At 51.5% G+C, this 17,326-nt stretch overlaps 1 protein-coding gene across 1 annotated transcript in view; it reads left to right on the forward strand.

The window, feature by feature from the left end:
- Positions 1–17,326, forward strand: part of ankfn1a (ankyrin repeat and fibronectin type III domain containing 1a) — a 347,506-nt gene that overhangs the window by 58,148 nt on the left and 272,032 nt on the right. Inside the window, exon 5 of the mRNA XM_072483882.1 lies at positions 6,259–6,476. Coding sequence (XP_072339983.1) covers positions 6,259–6,476 — 218 coding nt within the window. The remainder of the gene's footprint in view (positions 1–6,258; positions 6,477–17,326) is intronic.

Genomic DNA, 17,326 nt, shown 5'->3' on the forward strand with positions numbered 1-17,326 from the left:
GCTGTATGGGCGTCGTCGTAGCGGGTCTCAGCATCGGTCTGTGGCATCCAGATAGCTGTCATCAGCGACAACAGCAATAGATAACCCCTGTCACGCAGGAGCCAACCCCCATCCGGAGGGGTGTCTCAAACATGCCAGGTTGAAGGCGACGAGCGCACTGCCCGGGTATCAGGAGCAGACGTGCATGATGCGCATCTGATGGCCACATATCAGCTGCACATTCATCGAGTGGAACCCCTTTCAGGCTGTGTAGAGCGACCTGTCATCTGCAGGTGCCCATAGGGGGACATGCATCCCGTTGATCACCCCCTGGACCCGGGGCATCCCTGCAATGGCAGCGAACCCTACTGCCCTGGCATCCTGGTGGGCCCAGTCCACATTGAAATGAATGTATTGCTCTGCCTGGGCATAAAGGGCAGGAATGCACGTGTGCACCGAGCTGTGTGAGATCCCAGACGGGTCCCCACCAGACGCCTGAAAGGACCCCGTGACGTAAATTTTCAGGGCGACCGTCACCTTGACGGCCACCGGGAGCGGGTGTCCTCCCCCATACCCCCGCGGTGCCAGGTGTGCCATCATCTGGCAGATGTGTCGCACAGTCCCTCAGCTCAGCCGGAGTCTCCAACGGCATGCCCGGTCCGGCAGGTCTTCGAAAGTCAGGCGCTGCCGGTACACAGGGAGCCTCACGCGGCGCCTCCTTCTCACCTCCTCCTCCTCGGTCTGTTGGGCGGCCGGCTCTACACCCTGGGCAGCTGCCCCCTCCACTGCTGCCCCCTCCGCTGCTGCCCCCTCCGCTGCTGCCCCCTCCATGGCAATGGTGGTTCGTACCTGGACATCGCCCCAGTCCCATGGGAGTCACCCCGGCCACCCTGCCTGTTCCCCAGTCACCTACCCCCACCCCCACCCCCACCCCGCCCCCGGACCTGGCAGGGCCCCCCCATACCACAGCCAGCCTGGCCTGTATCCAGCCCAGCCGCCCACAGTCGCTCCTCTCCGTGTCCTACCTCCTCTCTCTCCTTTCATCAGCCCTGACGCCGGTTTAAGAGCATAATGAACCTCGATGTCAGGAATTCAGCCCATTGGAGGTGGAGAATCGCGGAGGCCCCGGAGAATACCGGGTCGGGCCCACTAATCATATACAAACGGTGTTTACTGTACGTGCGTTCTGGAATGCATTGACGCCGCTGTCAAGGTGCTGGAGAATTGCGATTTGCCGTGAAATCGGCCGCCGCCGCGATTTTGACATTGGAACCTCCGCCCAATCGCTTTTCCCGATTTCGGCGTCGGCCAGTGGAGAACCCCGCCCTGGTCTTTGCCTGCAGTCTGTAACAATTTTCCTGTAGGTTCATTTATTCAGATTCTCTGCAGTTTCAAAATACAGAACGCACAGCCTTTCCAGAGAGAGAGAGAGCAGGTCCTTGTCTTTCTGTGTCTCGCACCCAACCGCTCCCTCAGGTCTCTGAGAACCATCCCACTGGGATAGGATCCAATCACCACCTGTTACAGGGCAGAGAATAGCCGTTTGGCCAAGTCTTTGGACACCCAGCGTTCACCTGGCTAGATACAGAGTAAAGCTCGATCGACACTGTTCTCATCAAACACTCCCAGGACAGGTACTGCACAGGGTTAGATACAGAGTAAAGCTCCCTCTACACTGTCCCCATCAAACACTCCCAGGACAGGTACAGCACGGGGTTAGATACAGAGTAAAGCTCCCTCTGTCACCATCAAACACTCCCAGGACAGGTACAGTACGGGGTTAGATACAGAGTAAAGCGCCATCGACACTGTCCCCATCAAACACTCCCAGGACAGGTACAGCACGGGGTTCGATACAGAGTAAAGCTCCCTCTACACTGTCCCCATCAAACACTCCCAGGACAGGTACAGCACGGGGTTAGATACAGAGTAAAGCTCCCTCTACACTGTCCCCATCAAACACTCCCAGGACAGGTACAGCACAGGGATAGATACAGAGTAAAGCTCCCTCTACACTGTCCCCATCAAACACTCCCAGGACAGGTACAGCATGGGGATAGATACAGAGTAAAGCTCCCTCTACACTGTCCCCATCAAACACTCCCAGGACAGGTGCAGCACGGGGTTAGATACAGAGTAAATCTCCCTCTGCACTGTCCCCATCAAACACTCCCAGGACAGGTACAGCACGGGTTTAGATACGGAGTAAACCTCCCTCTGCACTGTCCCCATCAAAAATTCCCAGGACAGGTACAGCACGGGGTTAGATACAGAGTAAAGCTCCCTCTACACTGTCCCCATCAAACACTCCCAGGACAGGTACAGCACGGGGTTAGGTACAGAGTAAAGCTCCCTCTACACTGTCCCCATCAAACACTCCCTGGACAGGTACAGCACGGGGTTAGATACAAAATAAAGCTGCCTCTACACTGCTCCATTAAAATACATAACAAGACGAGAAGGAGTAAGGAATTCAGCCTATTGAATATGTCCCATCATTCACTCTGACCGTCTCCAACTTTACTTTCTCCTCCAGTCCTCACATCTCAAAACTGTCTGTCTTGTGCTTAAAAAATAGCCAAAGCGTGTGCATCCACAATCCTCCGGGATTGAAAATTACGTGAATTAGATTGTTTGGAGTGGAGAATTCAGTTGCCGGGCGGGTATAGCACAGTTTAGGGGCTGTGTGGGTGAGGGAGGGTTATGTTCCATTCTGCAGTGGCAGTCAGAATGTGTGTGTGTGTGTGTGTGTGTGACAGACAGTCACACTCATTGCCAGCTCTATCCAGGTCTTTGTCCTGTTCCTATAGTAATGGACTAAATATTTCATGTGGATTGTGTCAGGTTACAGTGAGATGACAGATTCTCTCTGAGCTGGTCACTCACCCTCACTGTCAGTAATTAGATGATTGTTCACTGGTAATAATTGGAACTTGCTTCAATTTTAATTGAACTGTTACTGAACTAAATTGAATGAAGTAGGCGCACAGAGAGAATCCTCGAGTTCAGTCTCCGGTCCCAAGGACTGACGCAGAATTTTCGCACATTGAGTGGTTCCCCATGAACATTCTGTTCCTTTCGTCGCTGTCCTTCTGGGGAGCCGACAGCTTCACTCCTCTGTAGCGTGAGAGAGTTAATGTTGTTCACAACCACATTCCCATTGTGACTGGGGAAGGATCACATCTGCTAACCACCTCTGCCTGTCTCACCAAAGTGAATATTAACCAGTCATTCAGTCAATGATGTGCTTAATTCAACATTCAGGAGTGTGAGCGTGTTAGAGTGTTACAACACGCCCACACTCGCAACGCGCCCGCACTCGCAACGCGCCCACACTCGCAACGCGCCCACACTCGCAACGCGCCCACGCTCGCAACGAGCCCACACTTAATACATGCTCAGACTCACAATATTCTCGCGCTCGCAACGCGCCCGCGCTCGCAACGCGCCCGCGCTCGCAACGCGCCCGCGCTCGCAACGCGCCCACACTCGCAACGCGCCCACACTCGCAACGCGCCCACACTCGCAACGCGCCCACACTCGCAACGCGCCCACACTTAATACATGCTCATACTCACAATATTCTCACACTCGCAACATACTCGCAACAAGCTCACAGTGCAACACTCATACACTCACAACATTCATATACACAACACGCTCACACTCGCAACATGCTCATACTCATAACAAGCTCATACAACACTCATATAATCACAACACTCATACAGACAACATTCTTACACTCACACCATGCTCACACTCACAACACGTGCATACTCATAACACTCATACGCTCACAACACTCATATGCACAACATGCTCACACTCAGAACCGACTCACACTCATAATACTCATACACACAACATGCTCACACTCAACACACACACGCTCACACTCAACACGCTCACATTCACATCATAAATTCACAGTACGCTCACACTCACAACATGCTCACTCGCACACACTCACAACAAGCCCACATTCACAACACGCTCACACTCACATCATACACTCACAATATGCTCACACTTGCAACACACTCACACTCGCAACACGCTCACACTCACAAAATACTCATACTTGCAATATGCACACACTCAAAACACGCTCAGACTCACAACACGTTCACACTCGCAACATACTCATGCTCACAACATACTCACACTCATGTTCACACTCGCAACCTGCTCACACTCACAATACTCATACACTCACAACACTCATATACAGAACCTGCTCACACTCATAACAGGGTCGCACTCGCAACACATTCTCACTCACAACACGCTCCCACTCAAAACACGCTCCCACTCAAAACACTCATATAATCACAACGCTCATACAGGCAACACACTCACACTCACACCATGCTCACACTCACAACACGTGCATACTCATAACACTCATATGCACAACACGCTCACACTCAGAATTTACTCATACTCATAACACTCACAACATGCTCACACTCACAACTTACTCACACTCACAACACACTCACAATACACTCACACAACACGCTCATGTTCAAATTCACAACAATCTCTCTGTCACAACACTCATTCACTCAAAACGCAATCAAACTCTCGACACACACACTCACAACACACTCATGTTACTGACACACTCACACTCACAACATGCTCACTCTCAGACACAAGATATATTCCTCTCCAAAACCCACACTGGCATTTACTCTCACTCTTACTTAATAACAGTAAGAAGTCTTATAACGCCTGGTTAAAGTCCATCAGGTTTGTTTCGAATCACTAGCTTTCGGAGCGCTGCTCCTTCCTCAGGTGAATGTGCTCCGAAAGCTCTAGTGACATCGAAACAAACCTGATGGACTTTAACCTGGTGTTGTAAGACTTCGTACTGTGCTCACCCCAGTCCAACGCCGGCATCTCCACATCATTGCTTAATAACAGAAGTCAGAAATAAAACTCTTGTGTATTTACCCCCTCATCAAACTTCAGATTTCTCACTCTGAAGGTAGCAGAGCTGAGACAAGTGCTGCACTGTCAGAGGGTCAGTACTGAGGGAGTGCCGCACTGTCAGAGGGTCAGTACTGAGGGAGTGCCGCACTGTCAGAGGGTCAGTACTGAGGGAGTGCTGCACTGTCAGAGGGTCAGTACTGAGGGAGTGCCGCACTGTCAGAGGGTCAGTACTGAGGGAGTGCTGCACTGTCAGAGGGTCAGTACTGAGGGAGTGCTGCACTGTCAGAGGGTCAGTACTGAGGGAGTGCCGCACTGTCAGAGGGTCAGTACTGAGGGAGTGCCGCACTGTCAGAGGGTCAGTACTGAGGGAGTGCTGCACTGTCAGAGGGTCAGTACTGAGTGAGTGCTGCACTGTCAGAGGGTCAGTACTGAGGGAGTGCCGCACTGTCAGAGGATCAGTACTGAGGGAGCGCTGCACTGTCAGAGGGTCAGTACTGAGGGAGTGCTGCACTGTCAGAGGGTCAGTACTGAGGGAGTGCCGCACTGTCAGAGGGTCAGTACTGAGGGAGTGCCACACTGTCAGAGGGTCAGTACTGAGGGAGTGCCGCACTGTCAGAGGGTCAGTACTGAGGGAGTGCCACACTGTCAGAGGGTCAGTACTGAGGGAGTGCCGCACTGTCAGAGGGTCAGTACTGAGGGAGTGCCGCACTGTCAGAGGGTCAGTACTGAGGGAGTGCCGCACTGTCAGAGAGTCAGTACTGAGGGAGTGCTGCACTGTCAGAGGGTCAGTACTGAGGGAGTGCTGCACTGTCAGAGGGTCAGTACTGAGGGAGTGCTGCACTGTCAGAGGGTCAGTGCTGAGGGAGTGCTGCACTGTCAGAGGGTCAGTGCTGAGGGAGTGCTGCACTGTCAGAGGGTCAGTACTGAGGGAGTGCTGCACTGTCAGAGGTTGCTGTTCCTTCCTGGCTCCAAGTGCTCTCTCATGTGGCTTTTAAAAATCCAAAAGCATGGTTAAAATTCTCAACGTCAGCCGAACCTTGGGTGAACCTGCCTTCCTGTGTTCAGAGTTGAATTCTCCTGAAACCTTTAGTCAGGAACTTGTGATCCCTTTTCCGAATTTTTATTAGTTTGTATGGATTATTTGTTTCTCTATCTTAATGGAGCAAACACACTCTATCCTCTCAATGCGGTGGGCTGCAGCTGAGAATCTCAAATGGCTGAAGGTTTGGTTCTGTTAGTGAGAGCAGCAATGTAATCCAGTGGAATAGTCCCTGAGCAGCAGCTGACTGTCCCCAGGGGATATTGATGATCATTATCAGTATATTGTTCCTCCCACAGGTTACCAACCAGGGACAAATGACAAGATAGCAAACTCCCACGGAGCAGGGCAGGTGAACTACTGTTTCGGTCACTCTGATTCCTGGGGAAACTCACACAGATCTCCCCTGCGGAAAAGCATTTCTGCGGATGACAGCTTATTCCCAGTGGTGTGGAAGGAGCCTCGGACACTGTTCGGCAGGATCAGGGGCGGCAGGAGCAAGATAAGACGCAAACATGTGAGTGGCAGGTGTGCTTTCTGTGGAAATGTCACCAAGGCAGGCAGAAATTATTTTAATTATATCAAATGAAATTTCATGGAAATTAGTTTCTGTTGGGTTAATTCTCTCACTCACTCATTCTCTCTCTCTCTCCTCTCTAATCTCTTCTCACTCTCTCCGTCCCCTCCCCAATAATCCCTCGCTGCCTCTCCTCCCAAATCTCTCCCCTCTCCCTCTTCTTCCCACTCTCCCTCTCTCCGCCTCTCTCTCTCTCTCTCTCTCTGCATCTCTCTCTCTCCCCACTCTCTCTCCCCACTCTCTCTCACTTCTCCCATTTCTCCCCACTCTCCCTCTCTCCGCCTCTCTCCCTCTCTCCGCCTCTCTGCATCTCTCTCTCCCCACTCTCTCTCTCTCTCCCCACTCTCTCTCCCTTCTCCCATTTCTCCCCACTCTCCCTCTCTCTGCCTCTCCCTCTCTGCCTCTCTCTCTCTCTCTGCCTCTCTCCCCACTCTCTCTCTGTTCTATCGTTGCTGAGTGTCAAAGTGTTTTCTCTGAGACATATCAGCAAACTTCACAACAACCAGGAAAAGGGGAAACAACAATTTCTACTGTGTGAGAAGAGAGTGTCGATTCGTTGTAAAGTTGACTCGGATTGGTAGAGACATTGCTATGGAGAATGCACTAGTTGATAGTGATTGACAGTTATCTGCCAAGCATTGTTTAAAATTTAAACTAAGCAGCTTGATCAGATTTCCCTGAATCAGAGAATGGCATCACTTATTTTGTTCAGCCTAAGCAGGCACAATGTGTGCACGCTCTCTGGGTGACAGACAGAGAGGAGGAGACACGCTGTCTGGGTGACAGACAGAGAGGAGGAGACACGCTGTCTGGGTGGCAGACAGAGAGGAGGAGACACACTGTCTGGATTCTCCGCAGCCTCGCTCTAAAGTTTGGCGTGGGGGCGGAGAATCCACTTTTACGTGAGAATCGGGCCTGACGCCGCTCCCGCGGGTCTCCGGTCCCCAGAGAATCGCTCGCGTGCCGTTTACGCGGAGTGGCTAGGGGGCCATTGCCAGAGGTCCTCCCAGCGATGCTCCGGTCCCTAACCACGTCTGGCCGGTCGGGACTCAGTCCGAGGCCGCCCTGGTGGGGGACGGAGGGATCACGTACCGGGGCGGCCCTGATGGGCGGCCGGGGTGGTGATCGGGCTGGTTAGATCGAGCGGCGTGGGGCACATCGTTGGGACTTTCTTTGTTGGTCCAGGTCCGTGGTCAGAGTCCGGCATCGCGTTCGGCACGGCTGATTGTGATCGCCGCCTGGCGCATGTGTAGACTCGCAACTGGAGGTGCGGGGGTGCATATGAGAGGCTGAGCAGCACTCTGGGGCCCTGCTTTCTCCCCTGCAGGTAGGTGAATAGCTGTAAATTTATTAAAGGAAAGTCTGGCATGAAACGCCAGTGTTTTTATTCCGGCACGGGGACATAGCCCCATTTTGGGAGAATCCAACCCACTCTCCGGGTGACAGAGGGAGAGGAGGAGTCGCACTAGGTGGCAGAGCAGCAGACGTACTGGGCATGTTACGGACCCATACATGCCACAGAGATGCCAGATTAGATGGCCAATCACCAGATGTTCCAGATGTTTCAGTGACACTGCAGCACTCCCTCAGTACTGACCCTCTGACAGTGCAGCACTCCCTCAGTACTGACCCTCTGACAGTGCGGCACTCCCTCAGTACTGACCCTCTGACAGTGCAGCACTCCCTCAGTACTGACCCTCTGACAGTGCGGCACTCCCTCAGTACTGACCTCTGACAGTGCAGCACTCCCTCAGTACTGACCCTCTGACAGTGCGGCACTCCCTCAGTACTGACCCTCTGACAGTGCAGCACTCCCTCAGTACTGACCCTCTGACAGTGCAGCACTCCCTCAGTACTGACCCTCTGACAGTGCAGCACTCCCTCCGTACTGACCCTCTGACAGTGCAGCACTCCCTCAGTACTGACCCTCTGACAGTGCGGCACTCCCTCAGTACTGACCCTCTGACGTGCAGCTCTCCCCTCAGTACTGACCCTCTGACAGTGCAGCACTCCCTCAGAACTGACCCTCTGACAGTGCAGCACTCCCTCAGTACTGACCTTCTGACAGTGCGGCACTCCCTCAGTACTGACCCTCTGACGTGCAGCTCTCCCCTCAGTACTGACCCTCTGACAGTGCAGCACTCCCTCAGAACTGACCCTCTGACAGTGCAGCACTCCCTCAGTACTGACCTTCTGACAGTGCGGCACTCCCTCAGTACTGACCCTCTGACAGTGCAGCACTCCCTCAGTACTGACCCTCTGACAGTGCAGCACTCCCTCAGTACTGACCCCCTGACAGTGCAGCACTCCCTCAGCACTAACCCTCTGACAGTGCAGCAGTCCCTCAGTACTGACCCTCTGACAGTGCGGCACTCTCTCAGTACTGACCCTCTGACAGTGCAGCACTCCCTCAGTACTGACCCTCTGACAGTGCAGCACTCCCTCAGTACTGACCCTCTGACAGTGCAGCACTCCCTCAGTACTGACCCTCTGACAGTGCGGCACTCCCTCAGTACTGACCCTCTGACAGTGCAGCAGTCCCTCAGTACTGACCCTCTGACAATGCAGCACTCCCTCTGTCCTGACCCTTTTATTTTTTCCAATTAAGGGGCAATTTAGTGTGGCCAATCCACCTATCCTGCAAATGTTTGGCTTGTTGGGGTGAGAGAATGCGACACGGGGTGGCATGCTGCACAGTGGTTGGCACAGCTGCCTCACAGCGCCAGGGACCCCGGTTCAATTCTGACCTCGGTTACTGCCTGTGTGGAGTCTGCACCTTCTCCCCGCGCCTCCAGGTGCTTCGGTTTCCTCCCACAGGTTAGGTGGATGGGTCCTGCTAAATCTCCTCTCAGGGTGTGGTTGCAGGAATAGGGCTGGGGATTGAGCCTAGGCAGGGTGCTCTTTTGAATCGTCGGTGTAGACTCGATGGGCCAAATGACTTCCTTCTGCACTGTAGGTATTCTATGAAAAACTTTGAGGAAAAACTTTGCTCACTTTCTACACTATCATTATATATATTCCAACTAAGCAACCCAATACAATTCAAAATCCACTCATAAATAAAGTTAACAATCAGGGTAAAAGCTGTTCTCTGTGCAGACCTTTGGAGAGAGACCCTTTCAGGAACAACCTGAAAATCCTTCTGTCTTAGACTCAAATCCTATGGCAAAACTGGCAACTGGGCTCCTCCCATTTATTACATTATCCGTATCGCACTAAGATTTCCCATGACCTGCTTAGCTTGGGCTAAACACCATCCCTCAAATTATCTGCACCCCAGCAAACCTGCAAAAACATAAACAATATTCCATTAGCCATCTCTCTGTACGCAAGTAAATAGTTAAAATCAATGATTACCTCACTTTCCGACTCCTTTAGCAGACACACTGCCTGCATGTGTTTGATCCCAGGTGTTTACGAACATTTCTGAACAAAATGTCAAATATGACAAGTTCCTATATTCATCACGTTCCCAACTCTGATTGGACAAATTACTGAAGGTTTCATCACTTTCCCTCCAATCACCTTGCCCCATTGGTAATCTGACATGTCTATTCTCATGGAGACCTGCTCCTATCGGCCATGCACAGAGGCCCCACACTTCCTGCTTCCTCATGGCTACCCATCCCAACCAGATCCTCAATCACGTTTGGAAAATGATGCTCCCCCTTCAGCAATATTCTCATTGCTAATAAATAAACTTGTTCCATACAAGATGTTGACAACACTGACTTTCTGTTTAACAACCTCGTGATGTTTTTCCAGGGCTGCTTAATCAGAAAATCCAGGACAATCCTGAGTAATTATACGTAGACACGTAGAAGATAGGAGCAGGAGGAGGCCTTTTTGGCCCTTCGAGCCTGCTCCGCCATTCATCATGATCATGGCTGATCATCCAACTCAATAGCCTAATCCTGCTTTCTCCCCATAGCCTTTGATCCCATTCTCCCCAAGTGCTATATCCAGCCGCCTCTTGAATATATTCAAAGTTTTAGCATCAACTACTTCCTGTGGGAATGAATTCCACAGGCTCACCACTCTTTGGGTGAAGAATTGTCTCCTTATCTCTGTCCGAAATGGTTTACCCTGAATCCTCAGGCTGTGACCTCTGGTTCTGGACACACCCATCATTGGTAACATCTTCCCTGCATCTACCCTGTCTAGTCCTGTTAGAATTTTATAAGTCTCTATGAGATCCCCCCTCATTCTTCTGAACTCCAGCGAGAACAATCCCAACCTCGTCAATCTCTCCTCATATGACAGTCCTGCCATCCCTGGGATCAGTCTGGTAAACCTTCGCTGCACTCCCTCGAGAGCAAGAACATCCTTCCTCAGCGAAGGAGACCAAAACTGCCCACAATACTCCAGGTGTGGCCTCACCCAGGCCCTGTACAATTGCAGCAACACATCCCTGCTTCTATACTCGAAACCTCTCGCAATGAAGGCCAACATACCATTAGCCTTCTTTACCGCCTGCTGCACCTGCATGCTTACCTTCAGCGAATGGTGCACAAGGACACCCAGGTCCCGCTGCACACTCCCCTCTCCCAATTTACAACCATTCAGGTAGTAATCTGCCTTCCTGTTTTTGCTTCCAAAGTAAATTACCTCACACGTATCCAAATTATACTGCATCTGCCATTGGTTTGCCCGCTCGCCCAACCTGTCCAGATCTTGCTGTAGGATCCCTGCATCCTCGTCACAATTCACCCTCTCACTAATTGATTGACCACCTTCCATCGCAGAGCTGTTGTTTGGTCAGGAAGCATGGGCAATAATAATAATAATCTTTATTGTCACAAGTAGGTTTACATTAACACTGCAATGAAGTTACTGTGAAAAGCCCCTAGTCGCCACATTCCGGCGCCTGTTCGGGTACACGGAGGGAGAATTCAGAATGGCCAATTCACCTAACAGGCACGTCTTTCGGGACTCGTGGGAGGAAACCGGAGCACCCGGAGGAAACCCACACAGACAGTGACCCAAGCCGGGCATCGAACCCGGGACGCTGGTGCTGAGAAGCGACAGTGCTAACCACTGTGCTACCGTGCCGCCCCCAAGAGGAAATCACTGCCTCGTACCTCTCGGAATCAATATTAGTCATCTTAATAAATCTCTCAGAGCAGAAGCTCACTCTCAGCAGCCAACAAGGAAGGGTGGATGGTACCTGCCAATGCGACCAGTGTGGTGTATACAAGAGAGAAGGATTTAGAGGGCTGCTGGCAAAGGATTAACAGATGAACACTTTGATTGATCCATGGTAAAAAACAAAATATACTTGAGTCTTCCTTTACTGAGGACAACATATCCATTTGAGAGACACGGTGCGAAGGGCAGGAAAGATAAATGAGGTGTTCAAGACCTTCTATGAGGAACTGTATAGGTCTCAACCCCCAGAGGGAGAGGAGGGGATGCGGCAGTTCCTGGACCAATTGAGGTTCCCGAAAGTGGAGGAGCGGGGGGTGGTAGGCCTGGGGGCACCGATTGGGGTGGACGAGGTTATTAAGGGACTGGGAAGCATGCAAGCAGGGAAGGCCCCAGGACCAGACGGGTTCCCGATGGAGTATTACAGAAAATATGTGGACTTGTTGGCCCCGTTGATGGTGAGGACGTTCAATGAGGCCAGGAAAGGGGGGACTCTACCCCCGACGATGTCGGAGGCGACGATATCGTTAATTTTGAAGAGGGATAAAGATCCGTTGCAGTGCGGGTCCTATAGACCCATTTCATTGTTGAACGTGGACGCCAAATTGTTGGCAAAGGTACTGGCATCGAGGATAGAGGACTGTGTCCCGGGGGTGGTGCACGAAGACCAGACAGGGTTCGTAAAAGGGAGACAACTGAATGTTAACGTGCGACGACTATTAGGGGTGATAATGATGCCCCCAGTGGAGGGGGAGGCAGAGATAGTGGCGGCAATGGACGCAGAGAAGGCATTTGATAGGGTGGAGTGGGAGTATTTATGGGAAGTGTTAAGGAGGTTTGGGTTTGGGAACGGGTTTATTAGCTGGGTTAGACTTCTTTATGGGGCTCCAACGGCAAGCGTAGTTACAGGTCGACATAGATCGGAGTATTTCCGACTATATAGGGGAACAAGACAGGGATGCCCGCTGTCTCCATTGTTGTTCGCGTTGGCAATTGAACCTCTGGCCATGGCGTTGAGAGACTCCAGGAAATGGAGAGGGGTGATTAGAGGGGGAGAAGAACACCGAGTCTCGTTATATGCGGATGACCTATTGTTATACGTGTCGGACCCAGCGGGGGGAATGATAGAGGTTATGCGAATTTTGAGGGGGTTCGGGGATTTCTCGGGGTATAGGCTAAACATGGGGAAGAGTGAATTATTTGTGATACATCCAGGGGACCAGAGTAGAGAGATAGAAGGCTTGCCTCTAAGGAAAGTGGAAAGAAACTTCCGATACCTGGGGATTCAGATCGCTAGGAGCTGGGGAACCTTGCACAGACTTAATCTGACACGGTTGGTAGAACAAATGGAGGAGGACTTCAAGAGGTGGGACATGCAGCCTCTATCGCTGGCGGGCAGGGTGCAAGCAATTAAGATGATGGTCCTCCCGAGGTTCTTATTTGTATTTCAATGTCTCCCTATCCTAATCACTAAGACCTTTTTTAATAAAATAGACAGGAGCATCACGAGCTTCGTGTGGGCAGGGAAAGTTCCGAGAGTAAGGAGGGGGTTCCTTCAGCGTAGTAGGGACAGAGGAGGATTGGCACTACCGAACTTGGGCGATTACTATTGGGCCGCCAATGTGGCAATGATACGTAAATGGATGATGGAGGGTGAGGGAGCGGCGTGGGAAAGACTGGAGAGAAAGTCCTGTAAAGGGACGAGTTTAGAGGCGCTGGTGACGGCGCCGCTACCGATCTCACCTAAAAAGTTTACCACGAACCCGGTGGTGGCGGCAACATTAAATATCTGGGGACAGTGGAGGCGACAGAGAGGGGTGCGGGGAGCCCTGGTGGGGTCCCCAATCAGGAACAACCATAGGTTCGCCCCAGGAAGAATGGATGGAGGATTTCAGAGCTGGTTCCAGTTGGGAATTAGGAGGGTGGGAGATTTATTTATAGATGGGACTTTTGCGAGCTTGGGAGCATTGGAGGAAAAGTATAAGTTGCCCCGGGGAAATTTCTTGAGATATATGCAGGTGAGGGCATTTACTAGACAACAGGTGAGGGAATTTCCATTGCTCCCGACACAGGGGATACAGGACAGGGTGCTTTCAGGGGTGTGGGTCGGAGAGGGCAAGGTGTCAGAGATTTACCGAGAGATGAGGGAAGAGGGGGAGGAGTCGGTGGGCGAACTAAAAGGAAAGTGGGAAGAAGAACTAGGGGAGGAGATAGAGGAGGGTATGTGGGCTGATGCCCTAAGCAGGGTAAATTCCTCTTCCTCATGCGCCAGGCTTAGCCTGATTCAATTTAAGGTGCTACATAGAGCACACATAACGGGAGCAAGATTGAGCAGGTTCTTTGGAGTGGAGGACAAATGTGGGAGGTGTGGCGGGAGCCCGGCAAACCACGCACATATGTTTTGGGCATGCCCGGCACTGGAAGGGTATTGGAAGGGAGTGACGGGAGTGATTTCGCGGGTGGTGAAGGCCCGGGTCAAACCAGGCTGGGGGTTAGCTCTATTTGGAGTTGCGGAAGAGCCGGGAGTGCAGGAGGCGAAAGAGGCCGACGTTGTGGCCTTTGCGTCCCTAGTAGCCCGGCGCAGGATCCTACTCATGTGGAAGGAGGCGAAACCCCCCGGACTGGAGGCCTGGGTAAATGATATGGCGGGGTTCATTAAACTGGAGCAGATAAAGTTTGCCCTGAGAGGATCGGCTCAAGGGTTCACCAGGCGGTGGCAGCCATTTCTCGACTACCTAGGGGAACGTTAGAGGGAAGACAGATGACCAGCAGCAGCAACCCAGGGGGAGGGGGGGGGGGGGGGGGGGGAGAGGGGGGGTTTAGTTTAGGTCAAAGATAAAGGGGTTTTGTTACTTGTGTATTGTTTAAAATTTCTGTATTGTTATTGTTGTGTTTGCTTTGTAAGAGGGGAAAAATTGTTGTTTGGGAAAAAATTTTCAATAAAACATTTATAAAAAAAAAAAAACATATCCATTTGAGCAGTAACAGCTGGATGTGGCTGCAGAACAGAGTGAAATCCCCATCTGTCAAGAGCTTTGATCTGCACTGTTGCAATATATTCTAACCTCCAAGCAATGAGCTGTGCCAATTTAATTAGGGGATTAAATTCATGGGCCAGCTCAGAATCGCCAGCCATTTCTTCTGCCTGCCTCGCCATATTAGCTTTCTGTTTTCTATATGTAAACAGAGAAAATAGGAGAAGGAGGAGGCCCTTCCTGCTCTGTCATCCATTATGATCATGACTGACCACCCAACTCAGTAACCTGTTCCCGCTTTTCCCCCCATATCCTCTGACCCCCTTTGCCCCAAGTGCTAAAACTTACCGCTTCTTGAAAACATCCAGAGTGGGATTCTCCATCGGCCGATGCCAAAATCGGGAAAGGTGATTGGGCGGAGATTCGGTCGTGATGCCAAAATTATGGCGGGCGCCTGGCGATGCTCCGATGCCTCGACAGTGGCATCAATGCACATACAGTAAATGCCGTTCGCACATCAACAGTGGGCCTGCTCCGGGATTCGGCAGGGCCTCTGCGATGCTCTGCCTCCGCCGGGGGGAATTACCAACAGCAACTTTCACTTGTAGTTTCAAAAATCGGGAAACAGGCACTGTGGCCGGTGACGGAGAGACAGGAGGGAGGACTTGCAGGGGTGTGACCGTGGGCTACTAGTCCTGCCACTGCCAGGGCTGACTGGGGTGGTGGGGGGGAATGTGAATGAAAATGAAAATTGCTTATTGTCACAAGTAGGCTTCAAATGAAGTTACTGTGAAAAGCCCCTAGTTGCCACATTCCGGCGTCGGTTCGGGGAGGCTGTTACGGGAATGTCTGCCAGGCATTGTCCCAGGGTATAGAAATTTCAGGCACGATAGAGGGAGAGGTAAAAGAGGAGGAGGCGGGAGAGCAGCAGTACTCAGGGATGATGAGGTTCCTCAAATTAAGCCATATGCGTAGAACTTAGTAACAAATGGGGGCCGATCACATTGCTGGGCGTGTACTATAGGCCCCCAAACAGTCAGGGAGAGATAGAAGTGCAGATATGAAGGCAAATCTTGTGAGAATTGTAAGTAAAATTGGGTAGTAATAGCAGGAAATTACAGTCTAACTTCAGGGGTAAGGAAACTACTCAGAAGGACAGAATTAATCTCCACATGGAGAGGCGAGTATTAATCAAGGATAATCGGCATGGTTTTGTCAAAGGGAGATCATGGGCGTGATTCTCTGGCCGCGTTGCCCTTGAGCGAGAGCACAATGCAGCTGGAGAATCCCCAGAGAGTCCTCCTGGGGGCTTCCTGACAGCCTCTGCGCCTCCCGGCTTTCCCGGGGAGGGTGGGACCAAATGGCATTTACCGAAGACGGTTTTAAACCGACTTTAGCGAACTACCCGGTCTCCACCGGCATCGCAAGATCCACTGCCCCCCCCCTCCCCCAGCGAGGCTGCAGCCGGGCGCCGTTCAGCTCCATACAAACGGGGACCAGGTGGAATGGCACCCAAGAGGTCTCCCGACTCCAAGGTCTCGCGGGACTTGACTAAAGTGCGGAGGCTCTCGGGAAGCCCGCGGGAGGGCTCCACAGACCTTCTCCAGCTGCCTTGTGCAATGCAACAAGAGGATCGCACTCAACATCTCTGGAATCAGTCTAGTGAACCTGCTCTGAGCTGCCTCCAATGCCACTACATCTTTCCTCAGGTAAGGGGACCAAAACTGTGCACAATATTCCAGGTGCAGTCTCACCAATGCCTTGTACAGTTGCAACTACACTTCCTTATCTTTTAGCTATAGATGCCAATATTCCATTCATTTTCTTTATTATCTGCTGTACCTGCATGCTCGTTTTCTGTGCCACATGCACAAGGACCACCAGATCCCTCTGCACCAGAGCACCCCAAAGTCTCTCCATTTAGATAATAAGTTGCCTTCCCTTTTTTCCAACCAAAATGCATGACCTCACACTTATCCACGTTAAACTCCATCTGCCACATTTTGGCCCACTCTCCTAACCTTCTTATTTCCTCATTGCAACTTACTGTCCCACCTCATTGCAACTTACTGTCCCACCTCATTGCAACTTACTGTCCCACCTCATTGCAACTTACTGTCCCACCTCATTGCAACTTACTGTCCCACCTCATTGCAACTTACTGTCCCACCTCATTGCAACTTACTGTCCCACCTCATTGCAACTTACTGTCCCACCTCATTGCAACTTACTGTCCCACCTCATTGCAACTTACTGTCCCACCTCATTGCAACTTACTGTCCCACCTCATTGCAACTTACTGTCCCACCTCATTGCAACTTACTGTCCCACCTCATTGCAACTTACTGTCCCACCTCATTGCAACTTACTGTCCCACCTCATTGCAACTTACTGTCCCACCTCATTGCAACTTACTGTCCCACCTCATTGCAACTTACTGTCCCACCTCATTGCAACTTACTGTCCCACCTCATTGCAACTTACTGTCCCACCTCATTGCAACTTACTGTCCCACCTCATTGCAACTTACTGTCCCACCCAATTTAATGTCAGCTGCAAACTTGACTATAAACCCTCTATCTCTGTATCCAAGTCGTTAATACACATTGTAAATAGCCGGGGTCCGAGGACCGAGCCCTGTGGCACCCCACTAGTTGAACCTTGCCAACC

This window comes from Scyliorhinus torazame, chromosome 18, assembly GCF_047496885.1.
Source record: "Scyliorhinus torazame isolate Kashiwa2021f chromosome 18, sScyTor2.1, whole genome shotgun sequence".
Taxonomy (NCBI): Eukaryota; Metazoa; Chordata; class Chondrichthyes; order Carcharhiniformes; family Scyliorhinidae; genus Scyliorhinus; species Scyliorhinus torazame.